This window comes from Tauraco erythrolophus, chromosome 8 (assembly GCF_009769465.1).
Source record: "Tauraco erythrolophus isolate bTauEry1 chromosome 8, bTauEry1.pri, whole genome shotgun sequence".
NCBI lineage: Eukaryota > Metazoa > Chordata > Aves > Musophagiformes > Musophagidae > Tauraco > Tauraco erythrolophus.
The window spans coordinates 32545360-32565602 of NC_141472.1; the positions used below are offsets into that span (position 1 = coordinate 32545360).

At 37.5% G+C, this 20243-nt stretch overlaps 1 protein-coding gene across 1 annotated transcript; it reads left to right on the forward strand.

Annotated features, from left to right (window-relative positions):
- The first annotated feature begins 486 nt into the window (after positions 1-486).
- On the forward strand, positions 487-18374 carry SEC22A (SEC22 homolog A, vesicle trafficking protein). The gene is given in 9 exon segments (XM_086615695.1): positions 487-697; positions 1188-1198; positions 2573-2726; positions 4005-4199; positions 10205-10323; positions 13027-13092; positions 17394-17430; positions 17433-17558; positions 17561-18374. Coding segments are annotated over 9 exon segments (921 nt in total). The 5' UTR covers positions 487-516; the 3' UTR covers positions 17593-18374.
- Positions 18375-20243: the final 1869 nt, after the last annotated feature.

The window sequence follows — 20243 nt, forward strand, 5'->3', positions numbered from 1 at the left end:
TAAGCATGTACTCAGTAACAGAGTTTCATGAAAGCACATTAATATTATTGCTTGATCAAGACCTGGATCACTTTTTCATCTGGCATATCTTTACAGTACACGTTTTTCCTTTCCAGCTATTGTTCTTGTTTGTTTAGACTGTAATTGTTGTCTCACTAAACAAGAAGACTCACAGCTTGAACGGTGCAAGTGCGACAGTAGTACCAAGGCTAAGTGTTTCAGCCTTCACAGGCATGTCTAGGCGAGGATTTATGACAGTTCAGATAAAATATTTGAAAACATGACATTAGATGTGCTGCTGCTTTGAAGTTCACATAGACTAATAGGTCCTATTCAGTTAGGGCTCTAATCTGAGTTGTAGTTGAAAATCCTCCCTGTGCCCCGTTTTTAGCCTGAGCTCAGTACAGAGCTTGGGAAGTTTGATTAATCACAGTAGACTTCATTGTTTTTGCTTTTGCCTTAATTCTGATTCCTCTGTTTGTGTTTTGTTGTAGGTTGTTGTTAACTCTGTTGGCAATGTCTATGATTTTATCTGCCTCTGTGGTCCGTGTGAGGGATGGACTCCCACTGTCTGCATCTACTGATTCTGATCAGAGCACCGGAATGCAAGAATGTAGAAAATATTTTAAAATGCTCTCAAAGAAACTTTCTCAGCTTCCTGATAGATGTACTCTGAAAACTGGGCAGTATAATATAAGTAAGACTTCTCTTTTATATATTTTGACATCCTGGGTTGTCTCTGTCAGTAAGTTAAAAAGTTAACAGTTCACATTAGAAATGATTAGTCAAATTAAGATTAATTCTTGGCACTAGTTGTGTATCAGAAATTTAAAATTGAGAATTACAGAAAGATTTGAAACTTACTCAAACTTTGGTGGAAGTTCCAGTTTGAAATGGACAGTATTTTATAAATATGGAATTCCTGGACCTACTATAAATATTTCTTTAAATTTCAAGTTTGTTTCTTACATGAAAATGACCAGACTTACTCTTTGTCATGCTAGTTCAACTAGTATTCATTTGTTTTCTCTTTTTTAGTCTACACACATTTTAAAAAGTACCCAAATACTTTCATAACCTGGTGTTTTGAAAACTTGTGGTCGTGACATTATGGAACCTGCAGAGTTTCTGTTAACTTCACAGAAGACATACCCTAAACCCTGGGCATAACTGGCACACAAGGAGAGACTTTTCTAGTGTGGAGGCAGTGTGTCATAAAGTCTTGACTGGTTGAATGGAGCCTGCCTATCCTATGGCTCCATCCGGCGCTTTCACAACAAGGCTTTTTGTTTTCTCTTCATGCTTTTGTGTTTTGACTATTTTTTAATACTATTCCTAAATTTTTTGAGCTAGTCAATTTGATGGCATGTCAACACTCATTAGGTAATAATTCAGGAGATGCTCTTTTTCCCTTGTTTGCAGTGTGGCAATTGGGTTATCGTGAAATAATTCTTTGAATCTATTGTTTACTCAGAATTTTGCTTTTTATGTGACCTTTCTCCTTAGTATTGGTAACTAGGTGCACCTGTGTGTAGTTACTAATTTGATTGCACTTTAGCTGAGCTAAATTCTAATTCTAATTCAGATATGCCGTTTAAATGAGGTGAGTGATTTCATCCTAAGCCCTAGCAAATATATTGATGTTAAGGTAGAAGTTACAGTGGTGGACGGTACAACAGCTGAATGATCCTAGAAGGTGCTCAGCCTTCTCCATCTCCATTGGTGTATGTGAGTTTCCAGCATTCCTCACGATTAGGCCCAGCGTGGACTAATTTTTCCATTTGATGTCAGCTGTAGTTAGCTTGTAAACTGATCAGTTAAAAGAAACTTTTAAGAACGAGACATAAGACTTATTCAAGAGTATTTTATTACCTTTGGTGTTTGATTATGTTTATGTTTAATAGTGTAATAGTGTCAAAGGTTTTGAAGAAATTTGAATGTCGTGAAAATGTGATCTTTACTTAATGAATTGCCTAAATGCAATAGGGGTATGTGTATTGAAAACTGTCCCTTTTCTAATTTCATATTTGCCATCTCTGGTCGTCCTTGAGCTGTCTTTGAAGAATGACGAATCCCTTATTCTGTGGATCAGTTTTGTTTCCTCACATAGTTTAGAAAGAACCAACTATCCTACCCCTACTCTGAAGATAAGTTTTTGCATTTTTGGGATTCATCAGATCACATATTCAGCACTTGAGATGAAGGAAAAGCAATTATGGACAAGCCTGCTGTGTTTCTGTATACCAAAAGCTTTATGTTGTTTTATGTTCCATGAATGTGAGGGTGTGTACATACGTATACACACACGTCTTACATATATACACATATATGTGTAACACAGCTTCTTGTATGATGGTAAAATGTGGTGTTAAAGTAAAACATTGCCTAAAAAGTAATTATTTTTCTTCTAGAATAGCGTTGGGCTTTTTAGCAAGCATTAATTCCTTTGTGACCTCAGAGCAGTTTTAGCGTTTCTGAGTATAGAACACGAGATCAGACTAGTGAAGCAGTGAATTACCTGGGTTTTAAATTTGAAATTTTGAATTTGTTATTTCAATTATAGCTTTATCAGTTCTCTGGAGTAAGCTATATGATGTTGTGCACTGAAAATTATCCCAGTGTCCTGGCTTTCTGCTTCCTGGATGAGCTTCAGAAAGAGTTCATCACTACCTACAATATGATGAAGACAAATACTGCTGTCAGACCGTACTGTTTTATAGAGTTTGGTAAGGACCTGGCTTTTTTTTAATTTTTCCTTCATTCTCACACTAAGACAAATGAGTATTTGAATAGATGTGCAACTTAATGCACACAAAAATGTCCAAGGCAGTTTGTAGCTGTATTTCAAGTGGATTTAGAATCTGATTTAACTCCCATATAAGTCAATAAAGAAATACTTCTGTGAGCATTAACTAGGCAACTAGCATTTTACCCAAACTTGTTATAATCTTTCTGTTCATTCCAGTATGTTTGAGTTAAGCCTTGTGCGACCAAATCAGGAGTTCATCTTCTAGTTAATAATACTAGGAGTTGTTTGACTTCATATCTGTTGAAATACTTAACCTGTAAAAGCATTGAGTCATAAATTTCTCAAGTGAAAGATTGCAATTTCGTGTTTGCTCTTAGCTGTGTTGTAATTTTTGTTTAGTACATGAAAGGGAGAGATTTTATTTGTCTTATGATATAGTGAAGCATTTAATCTTCTGTTGTGCGAGCTCCAAATACGACTAATCTCACATATACCAGATAACAGCTGTTATGGATTCCATTAATATCTGTCCACTTTAATACTGTATGTTAGATTCCGTTAATATCTGTTGCTTTAATACTGTATGTTAGGTAGTTATTTTAAATATTCTTATAGAACACATTAGAGCAGAAAGAACTGCAGTTCTAGAAATATGGGCAGAAATATACCAGTTGGTTAATTCGTATTTATAATTCCGTCAGTCCATTTTTAACATTTTTTTATAACATTGTTGTCTTCCTTATGAGATTTTCTATAAGCAATTTTTTTTTTTTGAGTGCCGCCTTTGTTTTACAAGTTATTATGTTAGAATGTAGGTCTATTATAGTCTATAGCTCTATAACATGATGCTGATTTTCTCCACCTGAATATTTTGCAGGCATGTTTCACACTGAAGTAAGTTTATACTTGAATGCGGTTAATTTTTTCATAAGATATTTCCTAAACTAACGGAAAAGCTAGGATAAGTGCAGTAAATCCATTGTATTAGCAATGCATTCGGTCTCATGCAGTGAAAAGCTCTTATTTATTCACAGTTAATTAGGTTTCTAGAGCTTTTTTTTTTTACTGCAGAATTAAATAGCCCATGATATATTAGTCCACAAACAGAGACAGTATTAGAAATTCCAAGGTAAACGCAAGCATTTCAAACAGCATATTTAAATTTGGGAAGTATGTAGTATATAAAGCTGCATGGTCTTGGATTATTTAATTAACAAGTTCATAAGGATATACTTTTTATTTAACTTTTACACAGATAACTTCATTCAGAGGACCAAACAAAGATATAACAACACACGTTCTTTGTCAACAAAGATGAATCTTGCTGACATGCAGACAGAAATCAAACTGAGACCACCATATCAAATTTCCGTGTCAGAACTTGGTTCAGCTAATGGATTTGCACATTTATCTGTGGTGGAATATAAGGGTACTGGTAAGATATCTGCAGGTGAGCTTCAGACTTTTGTTTTTATATCCTTAAATGAGACAGATGCAGGGCAGTAGAATTAATCTTTCTTTTGGTATTTTTTTTCTTTAAAAAAAGCTTTTTTCATTGTGATGTTCTTAAAGCATAAAGCTGCCATGACGTTATGTGTATTTAGCTTAGATGTCTGCTTTGTCCTCTGCTCAAGTGCGTATCTTCTAAGGCACTCAGAGACAAATGAGTCTGTTCATGGACTGCTTTATTGAAGGGAAAGAAAAAGTCTACATAAATATAAGCAAATTGAGATGAGCACTTAGCAAGATGATCTTTCTTTTTCTGACTTTCTAAGATTTATGAAAATTTTTGTAATTTCTGCCCAGTAAGACCCAATGATGCCATAAACTAAGAGCATAGTGTCGTAAGTTACCGCAGCTGGAGGGAGAAGCATCTCCTTAGGAATCATTTGTGACAGTGAAAATCCAAAGAGCTGTGCTGGCTAAAAGATCTAAGTGCCTTGTGTACAATGTCAGTAATAGCAATTTGTGTGTACTTGCCACGTTCACTTGAGTAGTCGTTAATTTTTTAAAACTTTAAGTTTACTTCATGTAGGAGGTAGATACGGAATTGTGTAGTTGAACTGAGTTAAGGGTTTGTCAATGCTCTGAATCGGTTTGAGGCCCACAGATGTTTCCCAGCAGGACAGAAAACTTAAAACTTGCCAAATCCTTGCACTAATACATAGAATCCACACGTGAAACTGACACAATCTGATTTCAGTCTTCAAGTTTAGTGAAGCAAAATCATAAATAGAATAAAAGGAAGGGTTGATTTCAATTATTTAGTATATTCCCTTTTTTCCAAAAAGTACCTCTGTCTGTAAGGCTAGTTATCCTGGGCAAGTCACACGCTGAGGCCATTCACTTTACAGTGTAAGGGTGAAAATTGCAGTCATAAAACTAAACAATTCCTCAGTTCTGTAATATAAGAGATCAGTTTAATTTCGTGCAGTTATGTATATTAAATAGGATCTCTTTGCCAGTGTATTATCCTAATTACTTCACTCATGTGTAAAATTTCCTTTAGAAGATTGAAAACTTTCTACTGCAAATGAAGAACAAACAAAATCGCTAGGGTGCCCTGTTTGTATTGCTGAGGCCCTGATCCGGAGAGTTTTAGGTGCTGTGAGTGAGTGTAGAAGTAGCTTACCGTGTCAGTATTTGCAATTTCACAGTATTACAGATAGATTCTGGAAAATTAGTAAAGGAAATGTGTGAAGATATTAAAATTGTTTAGAAGAGTGGAATCTTGTAAGCAGCGCTATACGTAACCTTTAATCATCTGCTGCTTATATATGCATCTGATTTTAAAGGTATGCAATGCTGTGATACCTTTCTTTGGCCACTTTGGATGCTTACATTGTTGTTACTTTTAATATTCCAGTGTCATCCCGGCTTGTGGTAAAGGTTATGGTGGCGATTGGTTAACTGAAAATTATCTACCTGCATTTGGAAAAAGAAAGAAACAATTAACATGAGAGAATTCTGCCTGTGACAAAATTGGCTATATTTTTAAAGATGTCCGTGTAGTGGGAGATGAGGTTTTTATCACTTTTCTGAGTAAAAGTGTTGGAAGATCATATGTGCCTAAATTGAAATGTATAAGGACCACTTCCCTGTTTGCTATAAAGTAAAATTAAACTGTAATTGGCAGATGATCTTCCAATTTTTTTTCATCTACCTCTCCACAGTTCTTACAGAATCAGTTCTGTTGTACCCTTTTGTTCTGTTGACTTTCTTCTTTTTTCTTCCTCTTTCAGTTACTTTTGACTTTATTCTTTCTCTGAATTCCATAGATCTTGCTGTTCAGTTATCCACTTCATTCCTTGAATTGCTGTAGAAACCCCCCATCAAAGGGCTGTACATTATGAGGGGTTTGCATTTTACTCCTTCTTCAGCTCTTCAAATTTTACATGCTGTTGAATAACAGTGTCTATTTTAGCATGTCTGCTAATAGTTCTGTGATTCTTTACATTCATTGCTCCTCTCGATCCTTGAAAAGAACTTTCTCTGGATGTTTGCTACCCACTCCGTTAGCGAGACTTCGGAGTTTCTCCTTTGCTCTAAGGACAGATTCTCACAAAAAGATACAGTTTGCCTAGGGTGGTTTCCTTAGTGTACTGTCCTGTTAAAAATATGACTTGCTATAAGTGAATTAGGTGAGTTGAACCAAGCTGGATAGCGTGCAGAGGGAGGAAGTTAGGTGGATGCAAACCTTGTTTTGTTACACAGAATAGCAGAATTTGATGCGTTAGTTTTGGCTATGCTGGTGATGCACTGTCTGTTACTTGCTTGTACTTGTAGTTGGGTATTTATCCAAGGTCTAGCGTCTGGGCCTCCTGTGTTGCTAAAGGCACTGGAAACAGCCGCCGTTTTCCTTTAGTGAAAGTTGTGCCGTGTAGTGAGCAGTAGGGGTAGTTACTGATGTGTGAAGCAGAAAGTGTGCAGTTTCTGGGTAGAATTTTGCTTTAAAGGTGAATGTAGGTGTTGGCAGGCATTAGAAATAGGGTGACAGCATGCTGATGTGTGGTGTTTAGATATTTATTTGCTTAGGATAAATTTACTTTTTTCTGAGCTTTTTTTCAATGAAGGAACAGTTGTCAAATCAAAGTTACTTTTTGCCTAATGGTGGACTTGATTTTTTTTTAAAAAAACTTTTTATTTTATTTTATTTTTATTCTTACAAGAAGTGCAGTTTCTCACAATGTGTGAATTTCCTAATTTTTTATTTAAGTTTCGGCATTTTAATTCAAAATTTGTGCTTTATTTGATCCTTGGCTTGTGTTAGAGAGTTTTTGGTATGGCAATTATCTCTAAGATTTGTGGATGTACTTAAGGTCAGCTGTCCTTTGCTCCTCCTACTCTGATACTCCTTCATTCTTTTGGTTTTGCTTTTTTTTTTTGTATTTAAATCATAGAATGCTTTGGGTTGGAAGGGGCCTTAAAGATCATCTCGTTCCAATCCCCCTGCCGGGGGGCAGAGACACCCTTCACTACACCAGGTTGCTCAAAGCCTCATCCACCTGGCCTTGAACACTTCCAGGGATGGGGCATCCACAACTTCTTTGGGCAACCTGCTCCAGTGCTTAACCATCCTCATTGTAAAAAATTTCTTCCTAATATCTAATCTAAATTTCCCCTCTTTCAGTTTAAAGCCGTTGCCCCTTGTCCTACCACTGCACACCCTTGCAAAAAGGCCCTCTCCAGCTTTCCTGTAGGCCCCCTTTAAGTACTGGAAGGCTGCTGGAAGGTCTGCCCAGAGCCTTCTCTTCTCCAGGCTGAGCAATCCCGACTCTCTCAGCGTGTCTTCCTAGGAGAGGTGCTCCAACCCTCGGATCATCTCCATAGCCCACCTCTGGACCTGCTCCAACAGGTCCATGTCCTTATGTTGGGGACCCCAGAGCTGAATGCAGTACTGCAGGTGGGGTCTCACGAGAGCAGAGTGGAGAGGCACAATCACCTCCCTCGACCTGCTGGCCACACTTCTTTTGATGCAGCCAGGATACGGTTGGCTTTCTGGGCTGCCAGCGCACATTGCTGCCTCATGTTGAGCTTCTCATCCACCAGCACTCCCAAGTCCTTTTCCTCAGGGCTGCTCTCAATCCATTCTCTGTCCAGCCTGTACTTGTGCTTGGGATTGCTCCGACCCACGTGCAGGACCTTGCACTTTGCCTTGTTGAACTTTGGGGTTCACACAAGCCCACCTCTCCAGCCTGTCAGTGTCCCTCTGGGTGACATCCCTTCCCTCCAGCATGTCGACAACACCACACCACACAGTCTTGTTGCTTTGATTGTAACACTAAGTAAGATTTGTTAAGCCCTAGAGAGCTTAATGACATCAGTTGTGGTAAGTAATGTTGTTTAAGGTTTTTGGGTTTGTTTTCATATTAATAGGAAAGAAAAGTTACTATTTTATGATCCTTCATAGACTGTCTTGATTTAGCTGATGAGACTCTCTTACTTTTGCCCTCATGGTTCTCAAAGAGATGTTTCAAATACTCTTTTAACACGTGATGTTTTAAAGTTACCCTGATACATGGGGAAAACCAGATTGTCTGGAGAGCTATGCATGGAGAGCAGTGAACTAATTTTATTCACCAGTTAATGAAATGCAATGACTTTTGGCTAAAAACAATGACATACACCTTCAGCTTTTTGCCACTGTCTAGATGAGATGGTTTAAAAAAACCCAAGTGGTTATGAGTCACTGAAAAAGAATGGTTTGGTATGCAAATAGCATATCTAACCTTAACTGAGTGAGTGCTGGTAGTGTTCCTCTAATATCCACTATGGTTAGAAAAGCAGTAAGCTCTGAAAGTTAAACATGAGTTACGCTTTTGTTTAAAAAAAAATGAAAAATACTGATTACCAAATTCAGTACAAATGTGTTAACTGAACTAATTTTGTGTTTTAAGTTATCACACAGTCATAATTAGACAGCCCTGTCTGCTTATCCATGTGAAATAGCTTTTGTCATTTTTTCTTTAGGTTCTATAACTTCATAAACTGTTTGGAAAGCCTTTTCCCTGGATCTATGCAATGCAAACAACCAGGATTGACACCTTCTCTCTATTACTGTTACAGTTCATTAACCTCATTGTTCACACCTTTACACTTCGTTGATTTGAACAGAATGATTTAAGTATGGCTCAGTAGTCCTGTTGTTTTCGTAGTGTTGCTTAGACTGTTAAGAGTTCTGCATTATTTTTTCATATTTGCTTTCTGTTATTAATTACGGAAAGGGACACTAATGAGGAACATACACAACTGTTGTGTACTTGTCACCCTAGCTAAACCCGAAAGAGTGGGTGTGCATGGAAAAGAAAGGGTGTTTTAATTTTAATGTGTTTTGTAAGAGACATCTAAGCATTGTCAGGAAGGTCTGTATTAGGTTGTAATACAGACACAAGCTTAGTTTCAGAGCTTTTTATTTGTGTCTTTGGTAGCACTCACTGGGTGTGTTTTTTAAAGTAGGGGACTGTAATAGCTTTGCATCATAGTGTTCCGTTCAGCAAACAAGCTAAATCAGTCTCAATGGCTCTGCTAATGCATTAGTGTTAAGAAGAGTGGAGGTTGTGAGAGGAGCTCTTAAGTACGTGACTTATTAGCTGGGCATGAATTGTAGACAAATTTCACTAGAAAATGCGTAATTTGCCATCCATTTCCTGGCATGTTTGAGCAGCTTTCAAAACTGAATGTATTGAGTTAAAGACTACATCATAGAATGGTTTGGGTTGGAAGAGACCTTAAAGATCATGTGGTTCCAACCCCCCTGCTAGGGGCAGGGACACCTTCCACTACACCAGGTTGCTCAAACCTTCATCCAACCTGGCCTTGAACACTTCCAGGGATGGGCATCCACAACTTCTCTGGGCAACCTGTTCCAGTGCCTCAGCACCCTCATTGCAAAAAAATTCTTCCTTATGTCTAACTGATATCTCCCCTCTTTCAGTTTAAAGCCGTTGCCCCTTGTCCTGTCACTACACGCCCTTGTAAAAAGCCCCTCTCCAGCTTCCTTGTAGACCTTCTTTGAGTACTAAAAGGCTGCTAGAATGTCTGCCCGGAGGCTTCTCTTCTCCAGGCTGAGTAACCCCAACTCTCTCAGCCTGTTTTCGTAGCAGAGGTGCTCCAGCCCTCAGATCATCTTCGTGGCCCTCCTCCGGACCTGCTCCAACAGCTTCTTATGTTGGGGGCCCCAGAGCTGAACACAGTACTATATATATATACACTATATAATAATATTATAAGACAGTTATATATGTGAATTGAAGGAAAGTATACTTTTGTCAAACCATGTGTTGAAATATTTAAATGTTTCTTCTTTTAGAAAAAAAAAAAGCTTGACATTTTGTGGTTTGCTTCAGTGATCTCTTCTTGAGCTAGAAGCCTCTGAAAAATGAGATTGCTATTTTACTAAATTTCTGAAGACATTGCTTTGACCTTTGGTATCTTTTTTTGATCTTTTGTTTGCAGCGCCTCATCAGCGTCTGGAACCTGTGACTCTGCCAGGGATTGTCTCATTTGTTCTTAGTCTGTTATGTGGGGCTTTGAATTTAATTCGTGGCTTTCATGCCATAGAAAGTCTTCTCCAGGTATTGTACATGTTCATGACTTTGAGAGTGACGCATCATAGCAATCATGATATCACCTTAGAAGGTGCTTGCTGTATGAACTAAGTCTTGCTAGTTTTATTTCAGAAGTACTATTTGTGAGGTCAGAGCTCTGTTTATGAAACCTGTATTGTCTGTGATCTGTGCATCCTCCTTGGGTGTGATGCATCATTCATTGAGGCTGAGTTTCAAAAGCAGTGAAAAGTGGGTGGCCGACTCCTTCCCTAGGTACTTCGCTAGCAGTATGTATGTGAACATAATGTTCTGTTTTCTAAATTTATGCCAGGATATGAGACGTTTAATTTTAATACATGTTATTTAAAAACACTTGAGAGAAATGAGGAACAGCTTTGAAAATCTGGCCAATTTTTTGGAAGGATCCACAGAGCAGGGATCTTTAAAACAGTTTTTTAAAAACAGGTTTTGTTTTTTAGAAACCTTTTTTAGTTTTTATTTGTTTGCTTGTTTGTTTTTTAATAACCTTCTTGAGTAGAATGCTTGTTTGTGTGCTGAAAGTATCAATGTAAGGAAACTGTCAAGTAATTTCTCCTAACCCTGTCCCCCTCCCCAAAACACCACCTCATTCCTCACCAAACGGCCTCCCCAACAAACCTTTATTTGTTTATGTGAACTCTCTGCTCTGACCCTCCCTATAGCTTTTCAGTTTCTTTCTATTCCATTTCTTGTGCTGGTTGTATTCTCCTTGCTACAATGAAAATGATAGGGGTTAATGATTTCAAGCAATTCAAGTGAATATGCTGGTAGTGCTTGCGAGCACACACAGAAAGTTCATGTGTTACCCCAAAAAAGTCTTTCTTAACATTAAATGGCTCTACTGTTGTGGTGGTGAGGTTGAAACTAAAAACCTCATGGAAGTTTTCTGAAAGAAAAATGGGAATCCTGCTTGGCTAATAGGTAATCTTTTTATTCAAACATATATCTGCAATGCTTTTGATACCGAATAGATTTTTTAGGGAAGTAAGATAAAGAAGATGACCTGTATTCCAGTCGTCTTACATAATTATTGATATACGTAAAGATTTAATAAAGCAGTCATGTTTGAGGTCTCAGTGTTTGCTGAAGACTAATGAATAGAGGAACAGGGTTAATGAGTGTTCCACACTAGGTCCTTCTTTTGAGTTGTTTTTGGTTTGTTTTTTAAAGAAAAGCCAAGAGTGAAGTTATGAACATACATCTCTACTTTACCCCTAATTAGATTTTTCTGTTATGCACAATTCTCTCGGTTTATAAATAGGAATGACTGTAAAGTGCACTGTAATACAAGTAGTACTGAACAGATTTCTACCACTTACTGTAACGTTTCTAGAACATGTTTTGTTATCTTTCTGCAGATGATTTTTAAAAAAAGGAATGCCAATGTTAGATTAACCTAATTAACTGATGATAGGGCAGCCAATTATTTTTATTCTATATATTATTGCATCTGTAGGAAAAAGATGGCAGTACAGATGGAAGATGTTTTTTCATTTCTGACAAATGAGGCACACTAAAAATCCATTAAAATTTCTCTTAATTTACTTTATTATGGAAAAATCTGAAAGGTTTAGGGAGAAATAATCCAGAACATGATGAATGGAACTTCTTCTGAGAAGTCACTCGGAAGCTTCTCTCTGAATTAGTATTTCCTTTATAATCAGGGTTTTTATTTGGGCGTTAGCAAAACTGTTACAATCTGTAACTATAATCCAGCAAATGCGCAGTGGCACCGAGGCAGAGATTAGTTTACGGTTTGGGAGTGTACTGCGTTGTGTAGGTGAGCGTTACGTGCAGACAGACAAAGTTTTCCCTGCTCTACACTGTAGATGCAAATGCTGCACACTGAATGTACTCTGAGCAGAAACAAGTCGTAGTTCCGAAGGGACCACCTTCTCCTCAAAATGAAATTCGCTTTCGAGGAAGAACATTTGCATGAGTACCCATTGTTTTCCTGGGAAAGTTTCTGATTGTCGCAGACGTTTGTTGGAAATGCAGTTAGAATGATCACCGAGCATGTACATTTATTCTGCTCAGCCCTATAGAAACTATTAACAACCCGTTTGAATAAGTTAGAAGGAATTTTTGTTGTTTTGTTTTCTGAATGCATAGTGAAAAGATCTATCCCTTCAAGTAAATGTTTCCATCTTTTCCATCAAGAAAACTTAATTTTCCAATACTCTCTCTGATGCCTTCATGAGCTTTTGTTTGTCCTCACCGCCATGGGCGCTGAGCTGCCAGCCTTACGCTCTGGGTGGAATTTTACCACACCCTGGTGGCCAGTTCGTGTCTTTTCCTTTTATCTCGTTTCCATTTTGTGAAGCTGGAGGAAGGCACAGTTCTACCAAGTTGATATTAAAAGTAGTTGCCGGTATTTAGACTTGGATTTTCAAAGGCGTCTGAAGACAAAAAGTGTCCAGTGTTAGCTGCCTTCAAGGCTTTGAAAATCTCAGCATTAGTTGTCTGTTGTGAATAAACATTTTGTTCAGATTCCAGATCGTGGTGGGTTTTTTACCAGACATATAATAAGCAATGATTAGTGCTAACTCTTTTAGTTTAGCTAGTATAGGAATTATTATAAATCTCTATGTGAGACTATGTTAACATACAATAATTAATAACTTTTATACTGTAAATATCTGGTATTCATGGAAACATTGTAAAACATGGCTTTTTGTTTTATTTTCACAGAATGAAGGCGAAGATTTCAGCTATGTTATTGCATTTTTTCTTGGAACAGCAGCCTGTTTGTACCAGGTGAGTTCTTCTGCTTGCATAATTCACTAGAGTTTAGAAACATTACTCACTCACGCGTAAATGTCATAGTGTTTTCTTAAATGTCACAGATACTTGAATAGGGCAATTAGAAAAATAATTTCTGCTCTGTTTTATTTCATTAATCATAAACTGTCGTACAGTAGATTGATACAAAGAGCTTCTGTTCGCTGGCATTTTTCTCCAGTTAGTTGATTAAGATTTGGTGTACTTTTCTGTCTGGAGCTTACAATTTATCTCAAGTCACAAGCAGCAGAGGTTATGTTGTTTCCTTAAAGTAGCAATTTCATAGTTCAAGTAAACTTAACCATCTGAACAAATGCCTTACTGCTTCTTTCCTTTGGGAAGATTTGAGGTAAATACAGAGATACCTAGGTACTACACCTCAGAATTTTCCTCACTTTGTATGTTATCGTGCATCTTCTTCCTTTTCAGAGAGCTTTCAGCCACTTTTCACTATGTTTTCCTTCTCATGTCTGATATTTCACATTGCATTTCATGTCTGTAGGTTTTCTGCATTTGAATTTGACTTTCCTGTATAACGTGTAGCAAGGTATTCTGGTGCCCACTGGCATTTATCATTCAGTGGCACTGCTGTTATGTTTATCTGTGACTAGAATGTCTGTCATGCTTAATTGCTGTTACTATAATTCTTTTGACTTTTAATCTGTTGCACTTGTGGATTATGCAGTTTCTAATTGTTTCTGTATGCCAATGTTTAGTACTGTGTCAGACCATAAAATAGAATAGTGTCTCAGGATTTTCCTTTTATATCAGTCAGCCTTTTGTCCAGGTTACCTGTAATCTCCATTCTCTACATCTGTAGCAAAATGTCACAGTACAACTTGTGTTCTTCACTCCTTTTTGACTTTTCATCAGCTTCTGCCTTAAGTAATTCTTCAGATTGGTGTTAATTTTCCATGCCAACAGTCTGTTCCATATCAGAGAAGGTAGAGCTTCTCCATTCTTTATTTTTTGTGTGAGAAATACACATTCTTCCCTCCTTTACCAAATTAGAAACCTTGTTCTTTATAAAGTATTCATATCTTTGCATTGAGACATAAAGACAAATGTCTTCCCCCACTGTCTGACTTGAATAGATCTGTTTTAAAGAAGGAATCCATGCAGTTTGGAATGTAAGCTTTTTCTTAATATTCAAAATATATCTGGCAAGACTTTGTTGTGCACCCTCTAGTGTGATTGATACAATATGTAGTTGGTCATTTTCCTGAACTAAGAGGGCTGGCAGTTCTGTGGCATGTTCTGATGTTCATTTGCCACATTTAGGAGTTTGGGAGATTAATTCCATATGTTGCATGACAGCACATTTCATTACCATTCACCGACAAGGCTTCCATAATGTTGTATTCTCTTATTCACTTAATAATAGCATAGCAGTGTGTTTCTTTTTCTGGTTTCCCAGCAAATGTTTGTAAACTAGGTGTGCAGGCAAAAAATGGGACTTAGATGGAGCAGGGTATTTTAGGCTCACTAACAGTGTGCAACAATGAAGAATGTAATTTTGTCATGATCATTAGGAGCCAATAAATGCATAAACTGAAGAGTTTCTATGCCAGCTCTTTCTGCATTTGAAGTGAAGCTCTTTGGACCACGATGAGCATCTTCGCAGTCTGTCTCTAATACTGAGAACAAGTGTGAGGGTAGACAGCATTTTTGCTACTTTTGAAGTATTGTAGTAATTCATGGGATGTATTGAGTGGTCAGTTAAGGCTGCAGGTGTATACCTGCATGTATCGAACTGAAATGGTGTAGTGTTCCCTTTACATTTTCACATACGGTATGCAATCTGGGTGTTTTCACATTGTCTAAGAAGAAAAGTAGCAGCTGTTCTAGTGTTGCGGGGGAATAGTCCATCACCATACCATATACTCTCTAAAACCTTTCATTTCAAGATGATGCTATTAATATCTAGGTTTGCTTTTATATAAAAATCAAATGTAAAGCTTTAGGACACTTTCTTAGCAGGATTAAAATATAAACTATGATTTTTAATTGCTCAAGGTTTTTTTTACATTTGGGATTTTTTTTTTGCATACTTGAAAGTGCCATTTTAAAGTAAACTCTTAAGTTACTCTGTTTCTGGTTTATGGCCTATTTTGCTTATAAAATTGTAACTGAGTATTGCAATACTGACAAAATAGCAATGCTATAATGTTCACAGGGTAAAATAGCTAAGATTAGGAGCTCTGATAATACATCCAAGAAATCGAGAAATGCTTGTTCCAGTTTAGAGCTGACATGTTTAGTGTTCCTCCATAGTTTCTAGTCTCTTCTGAGGAAGAAAGTGTACAAAAGTAATAACTGTCACAGTTGTAAGTGCAAAGTGTAAGGAGCTGACCTTTCAGTTATTTAACTTTTCTTAAAAATAAATGAATAAAAATCAAAAATAAAAATCTTTTCTGAAGTAGCAGAGAAACCTTCTGCCTAAAAACGTGCTCAGTAATTGCCATGTTAACACTTCCCTCCACTACAAGGCGAAAAGCCCTCAGGAATTTCATAACAGCACCTGTAGCAAGGTGTTAAAACCAGTGTTTTGGCCTTTTAGCTGGTGCTCTCTTTTATAAGTGGCGAATCTTCTAGCATCTCAAACCCAGACTACTGAAAAAATAAGCCCCAGAATTCATTTTAAACAGATTTTCAGTAAAATTCTCAAAAAATTCAACATCATGGTGCAGTTACATTTTTAAACCTCCATAGTATTTTTGGTTTTTAAACCCTACAAGTTTATTAATCTTTTTGATGAAGCATATCCTGACTCCTCATTTTAATCTTGGAAGCAGTTACGCTTCTTCATATGTTGTCAGTGGAGTGACACACTAGGAAATTATCTGAATTCTTACTGCTGAGATACTAGTACCAACTAATGCTCTTTTAGATGTGATTTGTAAAACTGTCAGCTCAAGTAGCTTGCTTTTGCTCTGCTCAAAATGCCAAGCAGGCTCAGAGGAATTCCATCTAGATTCTGAAACACGCAGGTTACTTATCCCTAGTTTTACTTTGCTGTGGAGGAAGGACATACACAATCTTACCGATTGTCAGTACTCACAGCTCTGAAGATACTTAGATATCCAGAAGCCACAAGTAGTTTCCTTAATCTGAGCCACAGCTACAGTGGAAATGCATGCTTTATGATAAAGTGGTGAAGTTTCGAATAGAATATAAAGTAACTTCAATAAATTGCATTGCTCAGTTGTGAGCGTACAATGCTTTTGCCCTTTTGCATTGAAGCAATAGAAAAATGAAAAAAAATTAAGTAGAGTTTCTCTGACTCTTATAAAATGTTGCAAACGCGCAAGAAGAACAGAAATGACATGTAGATAATCTGATGATGAATGCTGTTAAAAAATTTGTGTAGTATAGATATATATCCTCTGGGAACAGATTTGGCGAATACAAAGTAAGCCCAGCTGATGTTGTTCGTCTGCCTTGAAGCTCAGCAAAAACTGTCTTCATCAGACAGAAATGGCTAGAAGCCAGAGGGGGCAAACAATTTTTTGTGGAAGTCAAGGAAGTAGTTTGAACAGTAACAGAAGTAAAAGTAATGTCCACAAAAAAGTATTGGACAGCTGTGTCCTTTTAGAGGTGAAAACTGAGGTGAGAGACTCGAACAGGTTTCCAGTTGCAGTAGGAAGAAGGCGGAGTGGGAAACTGTGGGCAGTCCTGATGTTCTGCACGGCTTGCAGAGACTGACCCTTGAAACGTGGTAGAACTACAGGGAAGTTGCTGTGCATTTCCAGATGCGATCCATCTTGCCACCACCCAAAGAAGGTCAGCAGATCCTTGTGGCCCTCTGCATCCACCAGTTAACCTCTGCATTAACCCTAACAGGACGCTGGGTTGGTGTCTGGGGGATTACGTGTGCTGAGTACTCCTGGTTTCAGGGCCCTGTCCTTCCCATTGCTTTGCCTGAAGAATACTTAACACTGGCTCTCGTTCCTTCTCCATTGTTTGGGTGGAACAGAGTGTATTTTGACTAGAGATTGCCAAGAACATCCACTTTCCTTTGTCATGAGCCACTCGTTTATTGCAGGTTGTAATCATTATTATGAGAGTTGTTCTCAAGGGCTGAATTGAAGCAAAATGTAGCCTGGTATTGAGAGCAGGTACTTTCCACCCTTCCCTGACCACTAAATCGTACCCTTCTTACATGTTTGATTTAGAGTTCTGCTTGTTTCAGTTTGTGATTTCTCAATAACCAGTGAAGTTTCTTCAGTGGCAATGATTTTCTATGTGGTAATCTGATTTCTTTTTTCTTCCCACAGTGTTACCTGTTTGTCTACTACACAGGCTGGAGGAATGCCAATCCTTCCTGACTTTTGGGTTAATTTGCCTGTGTAACATGTATCTTTATGAACTGCGCAACTTGTGGCAGCTCTTCTTTCACGTGACTGTGGGAGCATTTTCTACCTTACAAATTCGACTGCGACAACCACAGGGAAGTCCCCTGATTACAATGTCTGACAAGTCCTGGAACATTCAGAGGCAGCCTTATTCCAACAGTTACTCACTCTCAGGAATGTAAAGCTGTTCTCCGAAAGAAGAAGCTGTCTGGATGGGGCTTTTTTTTTCGCTTTTTTTTTTTTTTTTTAATAAAACAATGCAGGATGGCTGTGGACATTTTCACTTGATAGTTAACTTTTTTTTTTTTTTTTTTGAAGGACACAAAGAATATGGGACTAGAGGAGGAAAATGGATCATATCCATGGCAGTGCAATGTATGTAGGGACACCAAGATTGGGGAATTTGACTGGCAGCATAAAAAAGCTTCATTTGAAAGTATGGTAATGGAAGGAATGTACAGAGTATGTCTTCTGCATATCATGTAAGCTCTTCACTTCCAAAATCAATTTTGCCTTTGTGAGGCAGTAGAGGATAGGCTAAATGAAAAATAATAATAATAATAATGCTATTGCATATTAGCAAAATAGATTTGGAATATGTAAGATATTAAATTTGGAATGTTTGTTTCACATTGACACATGTGAATGTTTCTTAATTAAAAGGTAACCTGGAAACTCTTTCTGGGGATCACCTTTATGGCACCTGTGGCCCCTCTGTCTAGTGCTATAAATAACATTTTGCCATTTATAATTTCCTTTTAATTATCTTTTGAAAGTGATCTATGTGGACAAGGTTTCTCTTTAGTAATTATTCAGAAAGTTTTGCCACTTAACCCAGGATTTTTGCATCTGTTTGAACTCTGGAAAGGTTGAAAGGAAATTGATTGTGAGTAATGGAGTGACTTGTGCCTGTTGGACTATTGTTCTTCTTTTTGTATACTTTAGAATGGATGAATAATTAGCTCAAACCTAAGATAAAGAACTGGTGACAGGAAAATAATAAATTAGTCTGATGAGCTTAAGCAAGAAAAGACCAGGGATTTGTTTATTTTTCTTGCCTTATGGGTTGGGTGTTTTTGTGCTGGGGTAGAACCTCCTTGATCTAGACTTGTATTTGAGAGAACTGTTGTGTATGGCTGAAGTTTGTGAATCAAGTAGCAAACCCCAAAAACTTAGAATAGCAACTATATAGTACCACCATCAGTTACACTGGTTTTTTTTACAATTACATGATGGTTATTTATGATGTTTCATGCTGTACAAGTAGAGAGATACGGATAGATTTTTATATGTGACCTGGAATAATGTAAGGGTTCACTGGAATGCTGAGGGGAAAAAAATAAAAGAAAAAAGCAAGCTTTAATGTCAAGGAGGTTGCCGTGCTACTTGTGTTGTTGGATTTGGGGATTGACAGAGCTTTGCTGTGCTATGAAGTGTTGCTCCAGGCAAATTTCTTTGGGCACTTCATACCAAAATGTTATGTGTTTCAGTAAGTTATTTAGTGTCAGATTATGACCAAGAAGAAGGGAGCTAGATTTTTTTTTTCTTTTTAAACAGGTGGTATTAGTCAAGAAAATTATGCGTAATACAACCAAGAAGAATTAGAGAACAAAATTGTAAAGCGAAGTGAACAGGAGCAATATGTGTTATATTATTCATCACGTCTGTTTCTCAGACCGATGTCTGAGATCAAGACCTTGAAAACGCCTTGGTCTGCAGCCTCAGAGATTGGTGCTGGAGGTGATGTCCTTTGCGGTTAATTCTCTTCCCTCCCCGCTTTGAGACAGAGAAGAACAGGGTCTGCTTTTGTTTAGGGAATCCACAAGACAGGGAAAGGATAAAGAGGAGGACTGGATTGAAGTTTACAGGAATTGTAGGAAATGTTTACACCATGAATATTTTAAAAATCCAAAACAACAGAGAACGCCTTTGCTTAGTGCTGAGAAGTTTGCTTGTTTTAGCATTCAGTGCACGTTTCCGAACACTGGACACCAGACAAGGTGAAAAGCCGTCCTTTAGCGTTTTAAGTCAGTGATGGAAAAATAGAGCTGTTCGTGTTTTAAGTGTAAAACCAGGTTTTTATCTTGCTTAGCAAAGTCTAGGAGACCCTTTATACCTATCTTTTCACTTCATCTGCATTGATGGGCAGGGAAGCTGTTATGAATGCCTGAAGTACCGCTTAGTTTTTAACTCAGCTGTTGTGCACGTGAAGAATTTTCTGTTGCATCATTTCTTCAGTTTATATGTTGGCAGAAAATCTTGTTTTCTCTGAGACTCCTTCCCTTCTTGCTATTCCTAAATATGCATTTTTTAAGGAATGAAAACTTCCTTTGTCATAACCTCTGGAGCCATTATTCCATTCCAGTTATGCTGGCGTTAAACTAATTGCTGATTAGCAGGTATAATGAACACCTGCAACAGTCAGTGTAGTGGAAGACAGGGTTTTGTTTGCTTGTTTTTACGGCACTGATAAAAATCCCATTTCACAATGCGAAGTTAATGAGCATGACTGTTCTTCATTACCTGATATTACTAGGTGCTAAAAACATGGCTTTTGAACATACTACTTTAGTTTGACTATATTATTAGAACTTGCTGAAATTTTGTGTGAGATGAGAAACAAGACACACCAGGCGAAGTTGGAGGTGAAAATTAGTGAAAATTCCCAGGATTTCCCATTTGCTTATACAGATTCAGCATTCAGAGAAATAGTAGGTGCTTCCCTGCTGATTTTACCAGATACTTGAGTTACTAGACTTAGGAAGATGAACT